This window comes from Saccopteryx bilineata, chromosome 4, assembly GCF_036850765.1.
Source record: "Saccopteryx bilineata isolate mSacBil1 chromosome 4, mSacBil1_pri_phased_curated, whole genome shotgun sequence".
NCBI classification, from domain to species: domain Eukaryota; kingdom Metazoa; phylum Chordata; class Mammalia; order Chiroptera; family Emballonuridae; genus Saccopteryx; species Saccopteryx bilineata.
Window position 1 is genome coordinate 78,587,328 of NC_089493.1, and position 20,416 is coordinate 78,607,743.

Sequence of the window (20,416 nt, forward strand, 5' to 3'; positions counted from 1 at the left end):
ATCTGTCTCAATTCACAGATACACAGCTGCTACCCCTAGCGTTTCCCTCCTTGACCTCTGGGACCAGTAGCACAGGAAGGGAGGGAATGCAATTGCACTCACCTTGAGGTAATAGAGTACAACACCTGTGCTGAGCACATCGTCCTCCAAGGCCATCAGGTGTGGCAGGCTGGAGTCAATGACAACTCTAGCCTTCCTCCTGTTGATGTCAACTCTGCAATGTTCCAAGAGGGTCTTCCACTCATTCCACTTCTGGGTCCAGTCTTTAGTCAGCTGGTCTATCTGCATAGAGGAGGTGGTTTCAGACACTCGGCATGGGAAGCAGACTTTTATTTTCTATTCTATTATCACTATCCAAAGAGAGTTATCATAAATCTTTGAGAGAACAAAACAAAGTCAGAAAGCTAGTCACCAGCCCTTTAGACAAATCAATCTCCCATTCAAGGCTCAATGGAGACAAAAGTTGTCTCTAAATTAGACAGAACCTCTCTGTCCTGACAAGGGAGCAGCCCTGGCCCAGGCATCACTGAAGGAGATCAGATCTTCTCCCAGGGTGATGAAAAGCACAACTGGGTCCACCTCACACACCCACCTTGAATTCATTCTGGAGAACCAACTCCTTCAGATTTCCATCCTTCTCCTCATTCAATGAATTGAAGTTTCTCTGCACAAAGAGAGAGATGTGTTTCGTGGGCCCCAACCTTACTCTTGTAAGGGAAAGTAAGGTGCAAATAAGGGAAAGGCTTTATCGTTAAAATTAGAACCTTAAATATTTTGACTCAGACTGACACAAAGAAGGTGAATTCAAAGAAATTATTCTAGAGGGTCCTATTCCCCATATCTGCCCACACATAGAATAAGGGCCATTCAGGCAAATGCCCTAGACAACAGAGATGATAGAGAGGATGTCCACCCCATCTGAAACTACATAGGTAATCAGAATAATTCCCATCCTGTTTTTGCACCTGCCCCTGCTCCACAGGTGTCACTTAATTGAGAACACAATGAAACAGAGCTCAGATTCTACGCAGAAGGGGCTCTTGTATACACACATGTTCTGACTGCACGCATACCAGTTCAAAGCTCAGCAGCATGGCTTTCAGTCTTCTAATCTCTTCCCTGAGTTCTCTGATCAACTTTACATTTGCATCCTGAAACACAGAGAACTCAGTCACCACTAACTGATATCAGGCCCCCAAATACCTATGAAATACTACATGCAATTAGCCTGGAAGAAGCAGGTTACTTCTTTGGAGTACCTTCTGGGGCAGTTTTCTTTAAAAATGTGGTCCCAGGCCCTGGCCGGTTGGCTCAGCGGTAGAGCGTCGGCCTAGCGTGCGGAGGACCCGGGTTCGATTCCCGGCCAGGGCACACAGGAGAGGCGCCCATTTGCTTCTCCACCCCTCCGCCGCGCTTTCCTCTCTGTCTCTCTCTTCCCCTCCCGCAGCCGGGGCTCCATTGGAGTGGAGATGGCCCGGGCGCTGGGGATGGCTCTGTGGCCTCTGCCTCAGGCGCTGGAGTGGCTCTGGTCGCGATATGGCGACGCCCAGGATGGGCAGAGCATCGCCCCCTGGTGGGCAGAGCGTCGCCCCTGGTGGGCGTGCCGGGTGGATCCCGGTCGGGCGCATGCGGGAGTCTGTCTGACTGTCTCTCCCCGTTTCCAGCTTCAGAAAAATGAAAAAATGAAAAAAAAAAAAAAAAATGAAAAAAAAAAAAAAATGTGGTCCCAGAACTAAGAATTTGTTAGAAATACAAATTCTGTCCCTACCCAGCACTAAATCAGAAACTCTCTCTCTCTCTTTTTTTTTTTTTTTTTTTTTTTTTTGAGAGAGAGAAGGGAAGGGGAGAGGGGGAGAAAGAGAAAGAGAGAAAGGGGGTGGGGAGAGAAAGAACCATCAACTTGTTGTTCACTTAATTGTGCCATTGATTGCCTCTCATATGTGCCCTGACAAGGGCACAAACTAGTGACCTTGGGGGTCTAGCCGGAGGAGCCCTTGGGAATGCACCAATGCCTTTAAGATTGCATTGGTGACCCCGGCATTAAACCAGCAACTATGGTATTCTGGGGCATTACTCTATCCACTGTGCCACCAGCCAGGGCCACTAAATCACAAACTCTTGAGGGCTGGGGCCCAGCTATGGTTTAATAAATCCTCCAGGAGATTCTTAAACACACTAAAGTTTGAGAATCACTGTCTTAGAGAAGGAGGTCAGGTAACACAAATGCCAGGGCATGTACAGATAGTAGGTGCTGATCTTTCTGTACTGGGACTAAACTTGGTACCTGTCTAAATATATTGCCTTTTAAAATAGTTCATACCCTGGCCAGTTGGCTCAGCAGTAGAGCGTCGGCCTGGCATGCGGGGGACCCGGGTTCGATTCCCGGCCAGGGCACACAGGAGAAGCGCCCATTTGCTTCTCCACCCCCCCTCCTTCCTCTCTGTCTTTCTCTTCCTCTCCCGCAGCCAAGGCTCCATTGGAGCAAAGATGGCCCGGGCGCTGGGGATGGCTCCTTGGCCTCTGCCCCTCGCAAAAGAGCGACGCCCCAGAGGGGCAGAGCATCGCCCCCTGGTGGGCAGAGTGTCGCCCCTGGTGGACGTGCTGGGTAGATCCCAGTCGGGAGCATGCGGGAGTCTGTCTGACTGTCTCTCCCCATTTCCAGCTTCAGAAAAATACAAAAAAAAAAAAAAAAATAGTTCATAGATAGGCTAGATCTGTCTAGCCACCAGTTTGTATTCCCTGCCCTGGAATCCTTCACTGAAATTGCAAAAAAGCATATAAGAAATTTTTGGAATATTCTATTATTCATCTTTCAAAACTAATAAATTTATTAGATGCCCCTTTTAACCCAAAACAGAGATGTAACTACAATTTGCATTAGGAAAAAAATACAAGCAAACATCAATATAAACTCAAAATAAAATTATTAAAGACAGAACAGAAACTTTTAAATGATCTTTCTTAGAGTGACAATGGTACACTAGGGATGTTAAGAGGAATAGTCTTTGGAAAATATCTAAACTAAATTATTCATAAAAGATTATAAATGAAGTCAGCAGAGATATGAGAAAATAATATAACACTAGAAAAAAATTTCACCCCCTTATCATTTGGAAAACAAGTTTAGAAAGTTGGGGTGAGAACAAAAAGATAGACATCAATGAGAGGAATAAGAAAGGAGAACTTATGTGAAGTGTAACAGACCAGTATTTCAGATTAAGGTCTCACCTCATTTACCCGTGGCTTGTTGATGATGTTCTTGGCATTTGATGCATATCTCAATGTGCTCATGGTCTCATTGTAGCTAGTATGTGCAGGAGACACAGCTGAGGTACAAGGAGAAAGTTAAAAAAAAAAAACCCAAAGCCCTCTGACCCAGCTCATAACCACTTGCCTTGCTGGTACTGTCCGTGCTGTATTGGAGAACCTTGATGAAATAACACTGTCATAGCCCTTTCTCTGAGGCACAGTATCAGTCCCAACACAGAACCAGCCCCAGCATCCCACTCACTGGCAACCATGATGGTTTTGGAGTTGCCTCCAAGGCTATCCTTCAGCAGCCAGGTCAACACAGAGTCCCGGTATGGGATGTACAACTGCCTCCGGGAGGGTCCCCCTCCACTACTGGTGCCAGAAGAAGAACTAGGAATCCCACTGTCGCCACCAGGGGAGGTTACACTGTTGAAGCTCTGGCAGCTGAATACTTGAGAGTTCCGGGCTTAAAAGACAAAATAAATAAATGTGGAAGAAAAAATGAATTCTGAAGCAAATTCATTAACAGAAAACAATGGTTGGGGAGCACAGATTTAAGTACCACACTTCCTAATCCCTTTCTGCATACAATAGAATGCTTTAAATTTGAGCCCTGAATTAGAGTTTGGACTCATGACATGGAGTATTTGAGCCACACAATTTTTCAGTATCCTTTCTTTCTGAAATAAGAGTACAGGGATGATGGCCATGTGGTGTTCTAAACAACAGAACATATATATTTTTTATGCCCCAAACCGGCAGGTAACTACATAAAAACAACAAACCTTGTATCTACCCCATTTTGACAAAATGAAAATACATGAGTTAGTCTCCAAAGTCTCCCTCCCACTCTGATGATCCAGTCTATCAGTCAAATACCTAAAGTGGAGATGACAATTCCTAGAGTCACAAGAGACTTGTTGATATTAGCTCCTTCAGTAATCCGGTCCTTACAATAACTGGGGTCCGCTCTTTCACTAAAACAGTCAATAAAAACAAAAACAAACAAGATAACACTATTCTTATAATACTGCTCAAAGACACTATCCATTATGTGGTACATCATGTAAAAGACTCAAAATTATTTTTATTTTGGCTGACAGAGTACTTTTAGCTAAATGTAATACTCATTTATAATAATTATAATTAGCACAGCTTTTTGGTATAGTCACTTCCCCTCTACCTTTATTGTTTTATTTCAAATATTAATGGCTCTTTTTGGGGGGGGGATTTGACTTTTTTTATATAAATAAATTTTTATTTTAATGGGGTGACATCAATAAATCAGGGTACATATATTCAAAGAAAACATGTCCAGGTCATTCAGTTCTGTTGCATACCCATCACCCAAAGAGAGATTTTCCTCCATCATAGTATCTGTATTATCAACTGTCAATTGTCCCAAATTCAAGAAAATGGGAAATATTCAAAATTTACACTCCTAATTAGTCAATATACTTTATTCCAGATAAGCTCTTAGTTTTTAAGGGAATGCTGTACCATATTTATTATTCAGCAGTTTTAAAATAAGAAAATTTCCTTATTTTTTTGTGACATTATCCCCAAGACTTTCTTCTAAGTATGTGACTAAAATTCATGCTTCCTTATAATACTAAAAAGGGAGTACCTTCTCCTCAATGCCACAATATATTTTTTTAAGTTTTTAGTAATGCACAGAGCTGCATAAAATCAATACTAAGTCAAAAGAAAAAAGTAAACTAACTCACTTACCTCTTCTTAGAGCAGTGGTTTTCGATTTTGACTATACATTGGAATCACTGGGCTGCTTTTAAAACTACTGATGCTTGCACTCTCCCAGACCACTGATAATCTGCTTTATTTGGTCTAAGGTACAGCCTAGACACTGCGAATTTTAAAAGGTCCCAGGTGATTTTAATGGAGAGCTAAGATTGCAAACCCCTGACATATAACTTTCCAGCTCATAGAAGTTATAATTTCTTAACATTCAAAGAATTTGTTTCTTTTGTAATTTTCTCAGGATTATTAAAATACGAAGAAGGTTGAAACAAGTTTATTCCCTATATAATGGGCAAGAACAAGATTACTGCCAAGGGAGTTTCCTCTTGGCTTTGAAATCCTAATTACCTGCCTGCTAGGTCCACAAGGTTGATCTTGCTGGTAATTTCAGAGGGAAGGTTGTTCTCCAAAACTGCCTAAGGTAGAGAACACATTTAAAGCTTGTCATTTGGAACAATATGTTTTCCTCCCCCTTAGACACCCTTCTAACCAAGGTGATACTTTGGATTCTTAGCCAACACATTAAAAAAAAAAAAACCTGTATTCAAAATGCCGGATTAGATCTCAATATTTGATAGAGTAAGCAAGCCCTGGGTCCTTACTTCACTAAAAATGAGGACTTTCACAGAAAAACTGGGTAAATCTCCTACAAAGTCCTCTGAGCACAATTTTCAGGGGCACCAAGCACAATTTTCAGGGGCACCAAGAATTTTAGTAAAATTTAACAGGCAAATGTTCTTCTCCAAGGGATTCTGACTCTCACAACAGGTAGGGGCCCAGATGAAAGTTTGGTTTGTCTCTTTTGTTAAACTGAGACACATCATGTTAACTGGCTGCCAGTAATTTTCAACCTTCTTCATCTTATGGCATACATAAACTAATTACTAGAATTCTGTAGCAGACCAAAAAATATATTTTTTGCCAATCTGGCAAAAAAAATGTAATTTTAATTCATTTACACCAGATGGCTACTGTTGTGTTGGCTGTGTCATTTTTTAAATTTATCAACCTAAGGAAAAACAGGGCAGTGCCCCTGACTAAACAGTCAGGTATTTCATTTTTTAAAATTCTTGCAGCACACCAGTACGAATGCCACGACTCACGGGTTGAAAATTGCTGGGCTAGGGCAAGCACTCTGCCTCACTATATTCCATCCAGGAACATACAGCCCAGCCCTCAAGAGCAAAACTACTTTTCCTTTTTTTCCTTAAATTCAATGCAGGTTTTTGTTGTTGTGTGCTTTAAAGATGTACATGCATCACCAAAATTCAGCTTTAAAATATTCTCCAACTTCCCTCAAGTGTGTTTGTAATCAGTCTCCGTTCCCAACCCCAGCCCTAGGCAACCAACCACACATCCATCAAATTTATCTTTGTAAATTTGTCTTCTCAGGATATTTCATATAAATAAAATCATACATCCTGACCAGGTGGTGACACAGTAGATAGAGTTTTGACATGGGATACTGAGGATCCAAGTTCAAAACCCCAAGGTCACCAACTTAAGCACGGGCTCATCTGGTTTAAGCACAAGTTCACCAGCCTGAGCGCAGGGTTGCCAGTTTGAGGGTGGGATCATAGACATGACCCCATAGTTGCTGGCTTGAGCCCAAAGGATGCTGGCTTGAAGCCTAAGGATGCTGGCTTGAGCAAGGCGTCACTGGCTCAGCTGGAGCCCCCCAGTCAAGGCACATACGAGAAGTAATCAATGAACAACTAAGTGCTGCATTATGAATTAATGCTTCTCATCTCTCTCTATTCCTGTCTGTCTCTGTCTGGCACACACGTGCATGCACTAAAAAAATAAATAGAATTTACAATGTCTGGCTTCTTTCACTGTGCAAAAATATCTTTGGACTCATACATTTAGAGGTGTGTATCAGTAGTTCACTCATGCTGAGTAGTATTTCATTGCACGGTTTGTTTACCCATTACCCACTTGATGGACATTTGGGTTGTTTTCAGTTCTGAATTACAAAAAAAAATTTATAATTAATTACAAAATATATTTTCTGCAAATACAAATATAAATATTTTAAAATTTGTGTACAAGTTTTTGTTCACATATTGGAACAATGCTCTAACCAACAGAGCTATCAAGCCAGGGCTGTGTACAAGGCTTTATATGTGCGTAATTTTTCCTTGGGAAAATACCTAGGAATGGAATAGCTGGATCACATGGTATGTATATGTTTAATTTTCAAAGAAACTGTTAGACTCTTTTTAAAAGTCACTTTTCATTCCCACCAGTAAAATAATGTATGAGAACTCCAGCTCCTATACATCTTGCCACTATTTAGAATAATCACTCTTTTTAATTACAGCCACTTTAAAAGGTGAGTAGTGATATCCCTTTTGGTTTTAATTTGCATCTCCTAATAATTAATGATGTTGGGCATTTTTTCAAGAGCTTAATTGCCATCTGCATATTTTCTTTAATGAAGTGTTGGTTCAAAATTTTTGCCGATTGAGTTGTTTACTTACTGAGTTTGGAGAGTTCTTTATATATTCTGGATATCAAATGGATGTTTTACAAATACTACACATTCTTCCAATCTGTGGCTTTTCTTTTTATTCCCTAATAGTGTCTTTCAAAGAACAGAAGTGTTAAATTTGAGCACTTACAAATTTCAACTTGTTCTTTTGCTCAATTTGCATTGTTAGTCATATCTTAAAAAAAAGAAAAACTTGACCCAATCGAAGGTCACAAAGGTTCTTGTATGTTATCTTCTACAAGTTTAATAGTTTCAGTTTTACATTTATGTCTATGATCCAGTTTGAGTTTAATTTTTAGATAAAAGTGCAAGGTATCAATCAAACTTGTCATTTTTAGTTTTCAACATATGAATATCCAGTTATTCTACTATTATTTGTTAAAAAAAGAACGAGCCCTGGCCGGTTGGCTCAGCGGTAGAGCGTCGGCCTAGCGTGCGGAGGACCCGGGTTCGATTCCCGGCCAGGGCACACAGGAGAAGCACCCATTTGCTTCTCCACCCCTCCGCCGCGCTTTCCTCTCTGTCTCTCTCTTCCCCTCCCGCAGCCAAGGCTCCATTGGAGCAAAGATGGCCCGGGCGCTGGGGATGGCTCTGTGGCCTCTGCCCCAGGCGCTAGAGTGGCTCTGGTCGCAACATGGCGACGCCCCGGAGGGGCAGAGCATCGCCCCCCTGGTGGGCAGAGCATCGCCCCTGGTGGGCGTGCGGGTGGATCCCGGTCGGGCGCATGCGGGAGTCTGTCTGACTGTCTCTCCCTGTTTCCAGCTTCAGAAAAATGAAGAAAAAAAAAAATGAAAAGAAAAAACAAACAAACAAAAAATACACGAGACATTCTCTATTGAATTGCCTTTACAACTTTTAAAAAATCAGTTGTCTATATATGTGTGGGTCTATTTTGAACTATTAGAACTGTTCTGTTCTATTGATCTACTTATCTATGTTAATGTTAAGGCCACATGACCTTGATTACTTTAGCTTTACGCCGTATATGGTTTATCTTGGAGAATATTCTATATGCACTTGGAAATAAGTGTTAAATAGATGGGATCTAGGTTTGAAGCCTCAAGGTTGCGGGCTTCAGTGCGGGCTCACCCTTCTTGACTACAGGCTCACCAGTTTGAGTGCAGGGTAACTGGCTTGAATGTAGGATCACAGACATGACCCCATGGTTGCTGGCTTTCAGCCCAAGGTCACTGGCTTAAGCTGAAGCCCCCTGGTCAAGGTATATATAAGAAAGCAATCAACAAACAACAAAAGTGCCGCAACTAAAAGTTGATACTTCTCGCCTGACCAGGTGGTGGCTCAGTTAATAGAGCATTGGACTGGGACACGGAGAACCCAGGTTTGAGACCCTGAGGTCACCAGCTTGAGCGAGCAAGGCTCACCAGCTTGAGCCCAAGGTCGCTGGCTCAAGCAAGGGGTCACTCAGTCTGCTGTAGCCTCCTGGTCAAGGCACATATGAGAAATCAATCAATGAACAACTAAGGAACTGCAATGAAGAATTGATGATTCTCATCTCTCTCCCTTCCAGTCTGTCCCTCTCTCTGTCTCTGCCACAAAAAAAAAAAAAAGAAAAAGAAAAAAGTTGATACTTCTCATCGCTCTCCCTTCTTGTCTCACTTAAAAAAAAAAAAAGGTCACATTGATTGACAATGTTGCTCAAATCTATATCCTTCCATCTAGTTGTTCTAATAATTTTTGAAAGTGGGGTACTGAAATCTCCAACTAGTTACTGAATTGCCTGTTTACTTCTCTTTTCAAATCTTTCAATTTTTCCTTTATGCATTTTGTGATTCTCTTATTTACAGCACATACATTTAAAATCTTGATATATAAACCCTTTATCATTATGAAATGTCTATCTCTAGTTTTGTCTTAAAATCTATTTTTTTTTTTTGCTTGACACTAATATAGCAGTCTAGCTTTCTTATGGTTACTATTTGTATATGTACCTTTTCCATCCTTTATTTTCAACCTGTTCCTTTGAATCTAAGGAGTGTTTTTTTTGTTGTTTTTTTTTATTCAGTGAGAAGAGGGAAAGCAGAGACAGACTCTAACATGCCCCTTGACTGGGATCCACCAGATAAGCCCACTAGGGGGTGATGCTCTGCCCATCTAGGAAGTTACTCCATTGCTCAGCAAATGAGCTCTTCTTAGTGCCTGAGGTAGAGGCCATGGAGCCATCCTCAGTGCCCAGGGCCAACTCATTCTAATCAAGCCATGGCTGCAGGAGGGGGAGGGGAAGAGAGAGAGAGAGACAGACAGACAGACAGAAAAGAGAGGGAGGGATGGAGAAGCAGATGGACGCTTTTCCTGTGTGTCCTGACGAGGAATTGAATCTGGGACATCCACATGCTGGACCGAGGCTCTACCACTGAGCCAACCAGCCAGGACCAGGAGTGCTTCTTGTAGACAGCATGTAGTTGGGTCTTGCTTTTATCTAACCTGAGAATTTGTATCCTTATCCACTCTCACTTAATGTAATTATTGGTGTGTTCAGAATTATCTGTTGTTTTTCTATTTATTTTCTATATGTCTCATGATATTTTGTCCTTGTGTTCCTCTTTCTCTGCCTTTTTCGTGTTAAGTATTTTAGGGTACTATTTTAATTTCTTCTGATTTTTAAATTAAAATTTTGAGCTACATTATTGGTGCTATTTAAGCATTTTCACTGCTCTTTAGATCAGAATATGCATCTTAACTCACCATGATTGGCTTCAAAATACTAACTTGATTCCTATAGAATATAGAAACTTCTCTCCATTTATCTTCTTTTCCTCCTTACTCATCTAAAATATTAGTCACATATATGACAATGTATATATATGATATACAATAATACAACATATTACTGTTCTATACTATTTTTTTTTTAAGCAAGAAAGACAGGGAGAGACAGAGAGAGGGACAGGCAGGAAGGGGGAGAGATGAGAAGCATCAATTCTTTATTGCAGCACCTTAGCAATAGGTTCATTGATTGCTTTCTCATATGTGCCTTGACTGGGGGGCTACAGCAGAGTGAGTGACCCCCTTGCTCAAGCCAGTGACCTTGGGCTCAAGCCAGCAACCTGGGGATTCAAGCCAGTGACCATGGGGTCATGCCTATGATCCCATGCTCAAGTTGGATGAGCCTGCACTCAAGCCTGTGACCTCAGGAATTCAAATCTGGGTCTTCTGCATTCCAGTCTGATGCTCTATCTACTGTGCCACCACCTGGTGAGGCCAATTTTATTCTTTTTTTTTTTCTTTTTTTTTGTGTACTTTTCTGAAGCTGGAAATAGGGAGGCAGTCAGACAGACTCCCGCATGTGCCCGACCGGGATCCACCCGGCACGTCCACCAGGGGGCGATGCCCTGCCCATCCGGGTAGTCGCTCTGTCGCAACCAGAGCAACTCTAGCGCCTGAGGCAGAGGCCATGGAGCCATCCCCAGCGCCCAGGCCATCTTTGCTCCAATGGAGCCTCGGCTGTGGGAGGGGAAGAGAGAGACAGAGAGGAAGGAGAGGGGGAGGGGAGGAGAAGCAGATGGGCGCTTCTCCTGTGTGCCCTGGCCGGGAATCGAACCCAGGTCCCCCGCACGCCAGACCGACGCTCTACCACTGAGCCAACAGGCCAGGGCCTGCAATTTTATTCTTTTAATGACAGGAAATGAGAAAGAATATATCACTGAAAGATTTAATGTAGTTTTCTTGTAAGTAGGGCTACTAGCAAGAATTCTGAAAATTTTTTTTTTCAATTTAGGAATGTTCTTATTTTCACTTTACTTTTGAAAGCTACTTTTGCTAACTTGGCAGACAGTTTATTATTTTTTTCATAACTCTGTTTTCTGGGGTCAAATATTTCTGATGAGAAGTCAGCCATTAATCCTGTAATTGTTCTGTACATTATAAATAATTTTCCTCTAGCAGTTTTCAAGTTTCTTTTTTTTCTTTTTTTTTTTTTTTACAGGGACAGAGAGAGGGATAGATAGGGACAGACAGGAACAGAGAGAGATGAGAAACATCAATCACCAGTTTTTCGTTGTGACTCCTTAGTTGTTCATTGATTGCTTTCTCATATGTGCCTTGACCATGGGCCTTCAGCAGACCGAGTAACCCCTTGCTCGAGTCAGCGACCTTGGGTCCAAGCTGGTGAGCTTTTTGCCAGATGAGCCGGCACTCAAGCTGGTGACCTAGGGGTCTTGAACCTCTGTCCTCCACATCCCAGTCCGACGCTCTATCCACTGCGCCACCGCCTGGTCAGGCAAGAGTTTTTCTTTCATTTCAACAGTTTGATTATGATGTGTCTGGGTATAGCTCTCTATGTACTTATTTTTCTTGGAGTTCTTAAGCATCTTAGATCTATAGATTATTTTGAACAAATTTGGTGACATTTTTCCAGTCATTCTATGTATATATATTTTATGATTTTATTTATTCATTTTAGATACAGGAGAGAGAGAGAGAAAGAGGAAATGGGGAAGCAAAAAGCATCAACTCATAGTAGTTGCTTCTCATGTGCCTTGCCCAGGCAAACCCAGCGTTTCAAACTGGCAACCTCAGCACTCCAGGTAAATGCTTTAAACTGCCCCAGCACAGGTCAGACTAAGCCATTATATTTTAAATTTTCTTATGACTAGCTTCTTTTCTCTCCTTCTGGGATTCTCATTACACTTATGTTGGCAGACCTGATATTGTTCCACAGGTATGAGTGGCTCTGTTCCTTTTTCTTCAAATTTTTACTTGTATTCTTCAAAAAGGGTGATTTCTATTGGTCTATCTTTTTTTTTAAATTTATTTGTTTATTCATTTTAGAGAGGAGAGGAGAGAGAGAGAGAGAGAGAGAGAGAGCAAGGTGGAAGAGCAGGAAGCATCAACTCCCATATGTGCCTTGACCAGAGAAGGGCAGGGTTTCGAACTAGCAACCTCAGTGTTCCAGGTCAATGCTTTATCCACTGCGCCACCAACAGGTCAGGCTATTGGTCTATTTTTAAGTTCACTAATTCTTCTGCCGTCTTGAATCAGCTATTGAGTTCTACCAGTGAATTTTTCATTTCAATCACTGTACATTTCTTTTTTTATTGGTTTATATTTAAAGCGAGAAGAAAGAAAAGAGGAAGGTAGGGAGGAAGAGAAGGGAAGGGGGAGAGGGAGACAGAGGCAGTTTTTTCCCATTCATTTATTTTCACCTTAACTTTTGCCTTTGGGGTCAAATTCATAAATTGCTCTTTACAGCCAAGGTCCATGAATTTAGTACCTATGTTTTCTTTTATGTAAATTATTGTTCCATATCTTATATTTAGGTTTTGATTCATTTTTTTATCTTTTTTTTTTTTCAGACATAGACAGAGTCAGAGAGAGGGGTAGATAGGGACAGACAGGAATGAAGAGAGATGAGAAGCATCAATCATTAGTTTTTCGTTGCGACACCTTAGTTGTTCATTGATTGCTTTCTCATATGTGCCTTGACCGTGGGCCTTCAGCAGACTGAGTAACCCCTTGCTCAAGCCAGCGACCTTGGGTCCAAGCTGGTGAGCTATGCTCAAACCAGATAAGCCCGAGCTTAAGCTGGCGACCTCAGGGTCTTGAACCTGAGTCCTCCACATCTCAGTCTGACGCTCTATCCACTGTGCCACCGCCTGGTCAGGTGGTTTTGATCCATTTTTAATTAATTTCTGTGCACAGGGACAAACTGTAGTCAACTTTCATTCTTTTGCATGTGGCTTTCCAATTTTCCCAGCACCATTTATTGAAGACGTTCTTTTCTCCATTGTGTGTTTCTGACTCCTTTGTCAAAGATTATTTGTCCATATAGACGTGGTTTTATTTCTGGGCTCTCAGTTCTGTTCCACTGGTCTGTATGTCTGTTTTTCTGCCAATACAATGCTCTTTTGATTATAATGGCTCTATAGTATAATTTGAAATCAGGTAATGGGATACTTCTGGCTTCATTCTTTTTCCTCAGGATTGCTTTGGTTATTTGGGATTTTTTTTATGATTCCATACAAATCTGGTGATTTTTTGTTTTATATCTTTAAAAAATAGCATTGGGATTTGATGGGGATTGCATTAAATTTGTATACTGCTTTGGGTAATATGGCCATTTTAACTATGTTGATTCTTCCAAACCATTTCACTGTGTCTTTTTCAATTTCTTTCAATAATACTTTATAGTTTTCAGTATGTAGGTTCTTCACATCCTTTCTTAAGTTTATTCTTAGGTATTTTTGTTGTTGTTGTTGCAATTGTAAAAGGAATTGTTTTTTTTAGTTCATTTTCCAAAGTTTCATTGTTGGCATATAAGAACGCAATATAATACTTGTATATTGATTTTGTATCCTGCAACTTTACTGTATTGGTTTATTGTTTCTAACAGTTTTTCAATGGAGTCTCTGGGGTTTTCTATATACAGGATCATATCATCTGCAAGAAGTGGTATCTTTACTTCTTTCCCAATATGGATGCCTTTTATTTCTTTCTCTTGCCTGATTGCTCTGGCTAAAACTTCCCAAACTATGTTGAATAAGAGGGGAGAGAGTGGGCAGCCTTGTCTTGTTCCTGATTTTAGAGGCAAAACCTTTAGTTTTTCACCATTTAGTATGATATTAGCTGATGGTTTATCATATATGGCCTTTCTTATGTTGAGGTATTTTCCTTCTATTCCAATTTTATTGAGTGTTTTAAACATAAAGGGATGTTATATCTTATTGAATGCCTTTTCTGTATTTATTGATATGATCATATGGTTTTTGTTCTTTGTGTTTTTGTTTTTTTTATTAATTTTATTAGGGTGACATCAATAAATCAGGGTACATATGTTCAAAGAAAACATATCCAGGTTATCTTGTCAATCAATTATGTTGCATACCCATTACCCAAAGTCAGATTCTATCTTCTATCTAGTTTTCTTTGTGCCCCCCCCCATTCTTTGTTTTGTTGATGTGGTGTATTACCTTAGTTGATATCCATATGTTGAACCATCTTTGTGCTCCTGGAATGAATCCCACTTGATTGTGATGTATTATTTTTTTAATGTGTTGTTGTCTTTGACTTGCTAGTATTTTGTTTAGGATTTTTACATCTGTATTCATTAGAGATATTGTTCTGTAGTTTTCTTGTGATGTCCTTGCCAGGTTTTGGTATCAGGCTTATGTTAGCCTCAAAAATGTGTTAGGGAGTATTGCTTCTTCTATTTTTTGGAAGACTTTGAGAAGTATAAGAAGGGAGTACTTTTTCCCATCGTTGCTCTTTGTTTTAAGCCTGTCTTCTTAGGGGCCACCCCGTGTCTGCATAGCTTAGTGTTCAGAAAATTGTAATCAAATACCTTGAGCCAATAAGGCTTCTATTTTCTCTTGATGGATCAATGTGTAAGTTGGGGAATAAATTAAAAGTTCAGGCAGGTTTTTTTTGGGTTTTTTTTATAAATAAATTTTTATTTTAATGGGGTGACATCAATAAATCAGGGTACATATATTCAAAGAAAAAATGTCCAGGTTATCTTGTCATTCAGTTCTGTTGTATACCCATCACCCAAAGAGAGATTGTCTCCGTCACCTTCTATCTAGTTCTCTTTGTACCCCTCCCTCTCCTCTCTCCCCTCCCCCTAGTTCAGGCAGTTTTTAAGTTTACCCCAGCATTCACTCGCCACAGGGTCCTCTGTCTCCTCAGCACATATGTGCATATTCTGTCAACAACAGCTGTTTGGCTAGCTTGAGCCCACTTAGTCTCTGCTGTGTATGTTCTCAGCTTCAGTTTCTTAAGATATTTGAGCATTTTATCACACCCCTTATGGCTATATCATATCTCAGAACCCCTGTTAAATCCTCAGATAGTCTGCTAGTTCACTTCTTGCCTAAAACAGACCTACTATCTCAGACTAATGGACCTATTGTTCACTTACCACTGAGGTCACCACTTTAACTGAAATACTCCAAATCAACAGCTCTAGCATTGGCAACAACAAACCTGCTCATTTTCACAACCTTCCCTCCCCTGAGTGAACTATTGATACTTCACTGTCCAAGATTAGGGTGTGATTAATGATAGGAGCAGTCCAAGGCAATACACCATACATTTAAGCTGGTCTTACTTGCAATTCAGTAGTTTTCTTGAATATATGCTTCTCAGTTTATTATATGTCTGTTTATTATATGTATGCTTCTCAGTTTATTATATGTCAGTTTATTATATGTTTATTTTTTAGTGAGAAAAGGGTAGGCAGTAGGCAGAGAAAGACTCCCACATGCGCCTCAATCAGGATTCACCTGGCAAGCCCACTAGGGGGTGATGCTCTGTCCATCTGGGGCCCTTGTTCTGCTGCAACCAGAGCCATTTTTTAGCGCCCAAGGCAGAGGCCATGGAGCCATCCTCAGAGCCCAGGACCAACTTGCTCTAATTGAGCTTTGGCTGCAGGAGAGGAGGAGAAAAGAGAGAGAGGGAGAAGCAAGAGGGAGAGGGGTAGAGAAGCAAATGGGCGCTTCTCCTGTGAGCCCTGATGGGGAATCGAACCTGTGACATCCACACACCAAGACAACGCTCTACTACTGTGCCAACCGGCCAGGGCCTTCTGTGGTATATTTTTAGAATAAAGTAATGGTTGCTTTTAACAGTTTTGTCCAGATTTATAGTTGCTTTTTGGGGATAGGATTTGTTGACCTCCTCATTTCATCATAATAAAAGTAAATCTTCTACTCTCTCATTTTAATGCTTTTCATTTCAATCTTGTTTTTTGTTTTAAATGCTCATATTGATCACATAGATATGAAAGTGCTTTGAAAAGTTAAAAGTGGCCCTGGCTGGTTGGCTCAGTGGTAAAACTTTGGCCCAGTGTGTGGATGTCCCAGGTTCGATTCCTAGTCAGGGCACTCAGGAAATGTGACCATCTACTTCTCCATCCCTTCCCAAACCTCCCCCCTCCTCTTTCCACAGCCATGGCTCAATTGATTCGAGTGCACTGGCCCTGGGCACTAAGGATGGCTCCATGGAGCCTCTGCCTCAGGTGCTAAAAAATAGCATAGTTGTGAGCATGGTCCCAGATAAGCAGAGCATCAGTCACAGACGGGGGTTGCCAGGTAGATCCCAGTCAGGGTGCATGCGGGAGTCTGTCTCTCTAGCTCTCCTTCTCTCACTTGGAAAAGGAGAAAAGGTAAAATATAAGTAGGAGATATTTTGATTAGTCTTATTAAATGCCTCTACCCATTCTAGGTGCATAGCTTAGACCTATAAATGGAAGAAGTCAAAAGGGACAAGGAAAGAAAGAAATATAACCAAATATAAGAGGTAACCAACCTGTGTATAGTGGATAGTGAAGATGATATGGGATCTGCTGCTGGCCTCATGAACATGGGTGGCTGCTGTGATTCTGTGTATACAAGGTTAGACAATCAGGATGAGGATTTTATGCAAGGATCCCTGAGGATCCATGAGGAACACAAGAAATGTTAGTGCTGAGAATCATAAAACATCCATATTTAGTCCAGTATACTTAGGAAAGCAGTTCAATGAGGACAGAAGCAGTGCTCTGAGTACTGATATCTCAAAATAAAAGGTATAATGTATCTTCATGCGAAACTACATTAGAATTTTTTTTAGGAAATAGAAAAAAAAATCACAGTTGAAATGGGGAATACTAAAAAGTATGTCCCATGAAATATGGGAGAATTGGAAGAATATCCCCAAGACAGATGCATTAAATAAGACAAGAGGAGGTAAAGAATTTCCTGGAGAAGAAGCCTCAAAGATAGAGAAAGTTGATTAAACATAAAATATAAATCTTACAGGGCCAGAAAGACCTTTAAAATATATAATATCTTGAATTATGTCAATGTCATGCTTAAGCCAGTTGGAATTCATAGTCTTCCTCAGAAATTCATTCCAATGTTAAATCAAGATAGCCTTCCCTTTATCTAAATCTAAGTCAATCATTCTTCAATTTAAGGCCATGTCATTACTAGTGAGAAGAGCACTAAATTTTAAGTCACTGCACCTTACTATGGGAACATTATCGTTCTGAGAAAGGCCTAGATTATCAATGTGGAGAGCTGCAAAGATAGGTATCATCATACATGCCAAAGGGGGATAAGAGCAAAGGAATGAAGAATGAAGCTGAAAAGAATGACAGGAATAAACAAATCTGTTACCTGTTTGCTATTCCTTCCTCCAAGAGTTGAATTACTTGCTTATAGTTGGAAACTACATGCTGAGATAAACCTATCAGATTTGAGGAGAAAAAAATTAAATTAAATTTTTGGTCAAGTTTAACCTTTCCTTGTGGATTTTTAACTTTATCATTTTTATTTAATATTATTTAATAGGCACAAGGGAACTTGCTAAATCATTCAGATAATAATCAACAAATATTTATTGGAAACTTACTGCTAGGCATTGTGATAGGCTCTGGGAACACAGGTCTCTGCCCTCACAGAAATTATACGCTGAGACTAATTCATATAATATAGTATGACAACAACCAAACAATAACAATAAAATTCCTTACATTTTTGCATGTAGATTATTTTTTAAAAAGTTCTCATATTTTACTTTATTTGGCTCTTACTAAATTCCTGAAGTATACAGGTGCTATCTCGCCACAAAATAAATTCAGTTTGGCATATAAAATACACAGTACAGCCTGACCAGGTGGTGGCACAGTGGATAGAAACCCTGAGGTTGCCAGCTTGAGTACAGGCTCATCTGGTTTGAACAAGGCTCACCAGCTTAAGCCCAAGGTCGCTGTCTTGAGCAAGGGGTCACTTGGTCTGCTGTAGCCACTCCCCCCCATCAATGCATATATTAGAAGGCAATCAATGAACTAAGATGCCGCAGCAAAGAATTGATGCTTCTCATCTCTCTCCCTTCCTGTCTGTCTGTCCCTATCTGTCCCTCTCTCTGTCTCTGTCACACACACAACACAGAAAAATACATAGTACATATGTCCGTATCTTTCCATAGTTTATAATCATGAGAAGTTATACAAGACAATCTGGCCAAATGCCATAGAAGTAGAATAATAAATGTTCAGAACAGAAATGGTCAGGGCAGGCTCCATGGAAGAAGTGAGACTTGAATTTGGCCATTGTGAAATGGGGAAGATTTAGGTAGACAAAGAGTAGCTTGAGGACATACATGAAAGTAAATTTTTATGACTGGTTACTGACCAAATCAAAAAAGGGCCTTCAGCCTGACCAGGCAATGGCACAGTGGATAGAGCGTCAGACTGGGATGCGGAGGACCCAGGTTTGAGACCCCAAGGTCACCAGCTTGAGTGCAGACTCATCTGGTTTGAGCAAAAGCTCACCAGCTCGGACCCAAGGTCGCTGGCTCGAGCAAGGGGTTACTCAGTCTGCTGAAGGCCCACGGTCAAGGCACATATGAGAAAGCAATCAATGAACAACTAAGGTGTCGCAATGCTCAATGAAAAACTAATGATTGATGCTTCTCATCTCTCTCCATTCCTGTCTGTCTGTCCCTGTCTATCCCTCTCTCTGAAAAAAACAAAAATAAAGGGCCTTCATTGCGTGACCAGGAGGAGATACAGTGGATAGAGCATTGATCGACCTGGGATGCTGAGGACCCAGGTTCGAAACCTTGAGGTTGCCGGCTTGAAAGCAGGATCATAGATAAAACCCCATGGTCAGTGGCTTAAACCCAAAGGTCGCTAGCTTGAGCAAGGGGTCACTGGCTCTGATGGAGCCCACCAGTCAAGGCACATATGAGAAAGCAATCAATGAACAAACTAAAGTGTCACAATAACAAGCTAATGCTTCTCATCTCTCTCCCTTCCTGTATGTCTCTCTCTCTTCTGAAAAAAAAGGTGGAGGGGGGACCTTCATAACTATGCTAGAGAACCTCTAGAGATTCAGAAGCAAAGTAACTACACAGGCCCATTCCTGAACAAAATTACACTAAAAATTATCAAAGTAATTTGAACAATGACTAAAGTCTTTTTTACTAAGGAATTAGTTATTATTTAGATGTGATACTAGTTTTGTAGTTACGCTTTGTTTAAAAAAGCATTCCCTATTTTTTAGGGCTACATACTAAGTATTTACAAATCAATTAATGTGGCATCTTAAAATTGCTTCAAAATAATATAGGATGGCAAAAGTGGACATGAATATATATATAGCGTAGAACTGGCCAAGAATGAATGGTTATAACTGAATAGTGGACACACGTGGGTTTGTTATAACTATAATAGTCTGTCAATTATTGTGTATGTCCAATTCTCTATAATAAAAGGTTTTAAAATAAAACCAAGCTTGGCCTGCGGTAGTGCAGTGGATAAAGCATTGCCCTGGATTGCTGAGGTTGCTGGTTCAAAACCCTGCACTTGCCTTGCCAAATAGTTCAGTTGGTTAGCATAGTCCCGAAGCGCAGAGGTTGCCGGTTCTATCCCTGGTCAGGACACATACAGGAGCAAAATCTATGTTCCTGTGTCTCCCTTCCTCTGTCTTTAAAATAAATAAAAGAAAGAATGAGACAGAAAGAAAGAAAGATCCTGACCAGGTGGTGGTGCCGTGGATAGAGCATTCGATTGGGACACAGAGGGCTCAGGTTCAAAACCCCAAGGTCGCTGGCTTGCATGGGCTCATTTAGCTTGAGCGCGGGTTCACCAGCTTGAGCGTGGGGTCACTGGCTTGAAGCCCAAGGTCACTGGCTTGAGTAATGGGTCACTCGCTCTGCTTTAGCGCCCCCCCCCAAGTCAAGGCACATATGAGAAAGCAATCAATGAACAATTAAGGAGCCGCAACAAAGAATTGATGCTTCTCATCTCTCCCTTCCTGTCTGTCCATCTCTATCTGTCTGTCTCTCTCTCGGTCTCTGTCACACATACACACAAAAAGAAAAGACATCAGCTTGAAGGCACTAAGGGATAAGCACTTAGTAAAAAAATTTCCATGGGGAATTGGGAAAAGATGGAAGCCCAGAAATATATGG

At 40.9% G+C, this 20,416-nt stretch overlaps 1 protein-coding gene across 1 annotated transcript in view; it reads right to left on the reverse strand.

Moving 5' to 3' along the window:
* The window catches only part of STARD9 (StAR related lipid transfer domain containing 9), a 165,493-nt gene that overhangs the window by 59,935 nt on the left and 85,142 nt on the right, over window positions 1-20,416 (reverse strand). Inside the window, exons 8-16 of the mRNA XM_066276929.1 lie at window positions 17,617-17,686; window positions 16,766-16,838; window positions 5,359-5,426; window positions 4,132-4,229; window positions 3,512-3,718; window positions 3,229-3,326; window positions 1,074-1,151; window positions 593-664; window positions 103-282 (exon numbers count right to left, since the gene is read on the reverse strand). Of these exons, the coding sequence (XP_066133026.1) occupies window positions 103-282; window positions 593-664; window positions 1,074-1,151; window positions 3,229-3,326; window positions 3,512-3,718; window positions 4,132-4,229; window positions 5,359-5,426; window positions 16,766-16,838; window positions 17,617-17,686 (944 nt within the window). The remainder of the gene's footprint in view (window positions 1-102; window positions 283-592; window positions 665-1,073; window positions 1,152-3,228; window positions 3,327-3,511; window positions 3,719-4,131; window positions 4,230-5,358; window positions 5,427-16,765; window positions 16,839-17,616; window positions 17,687-20,416) is intronic.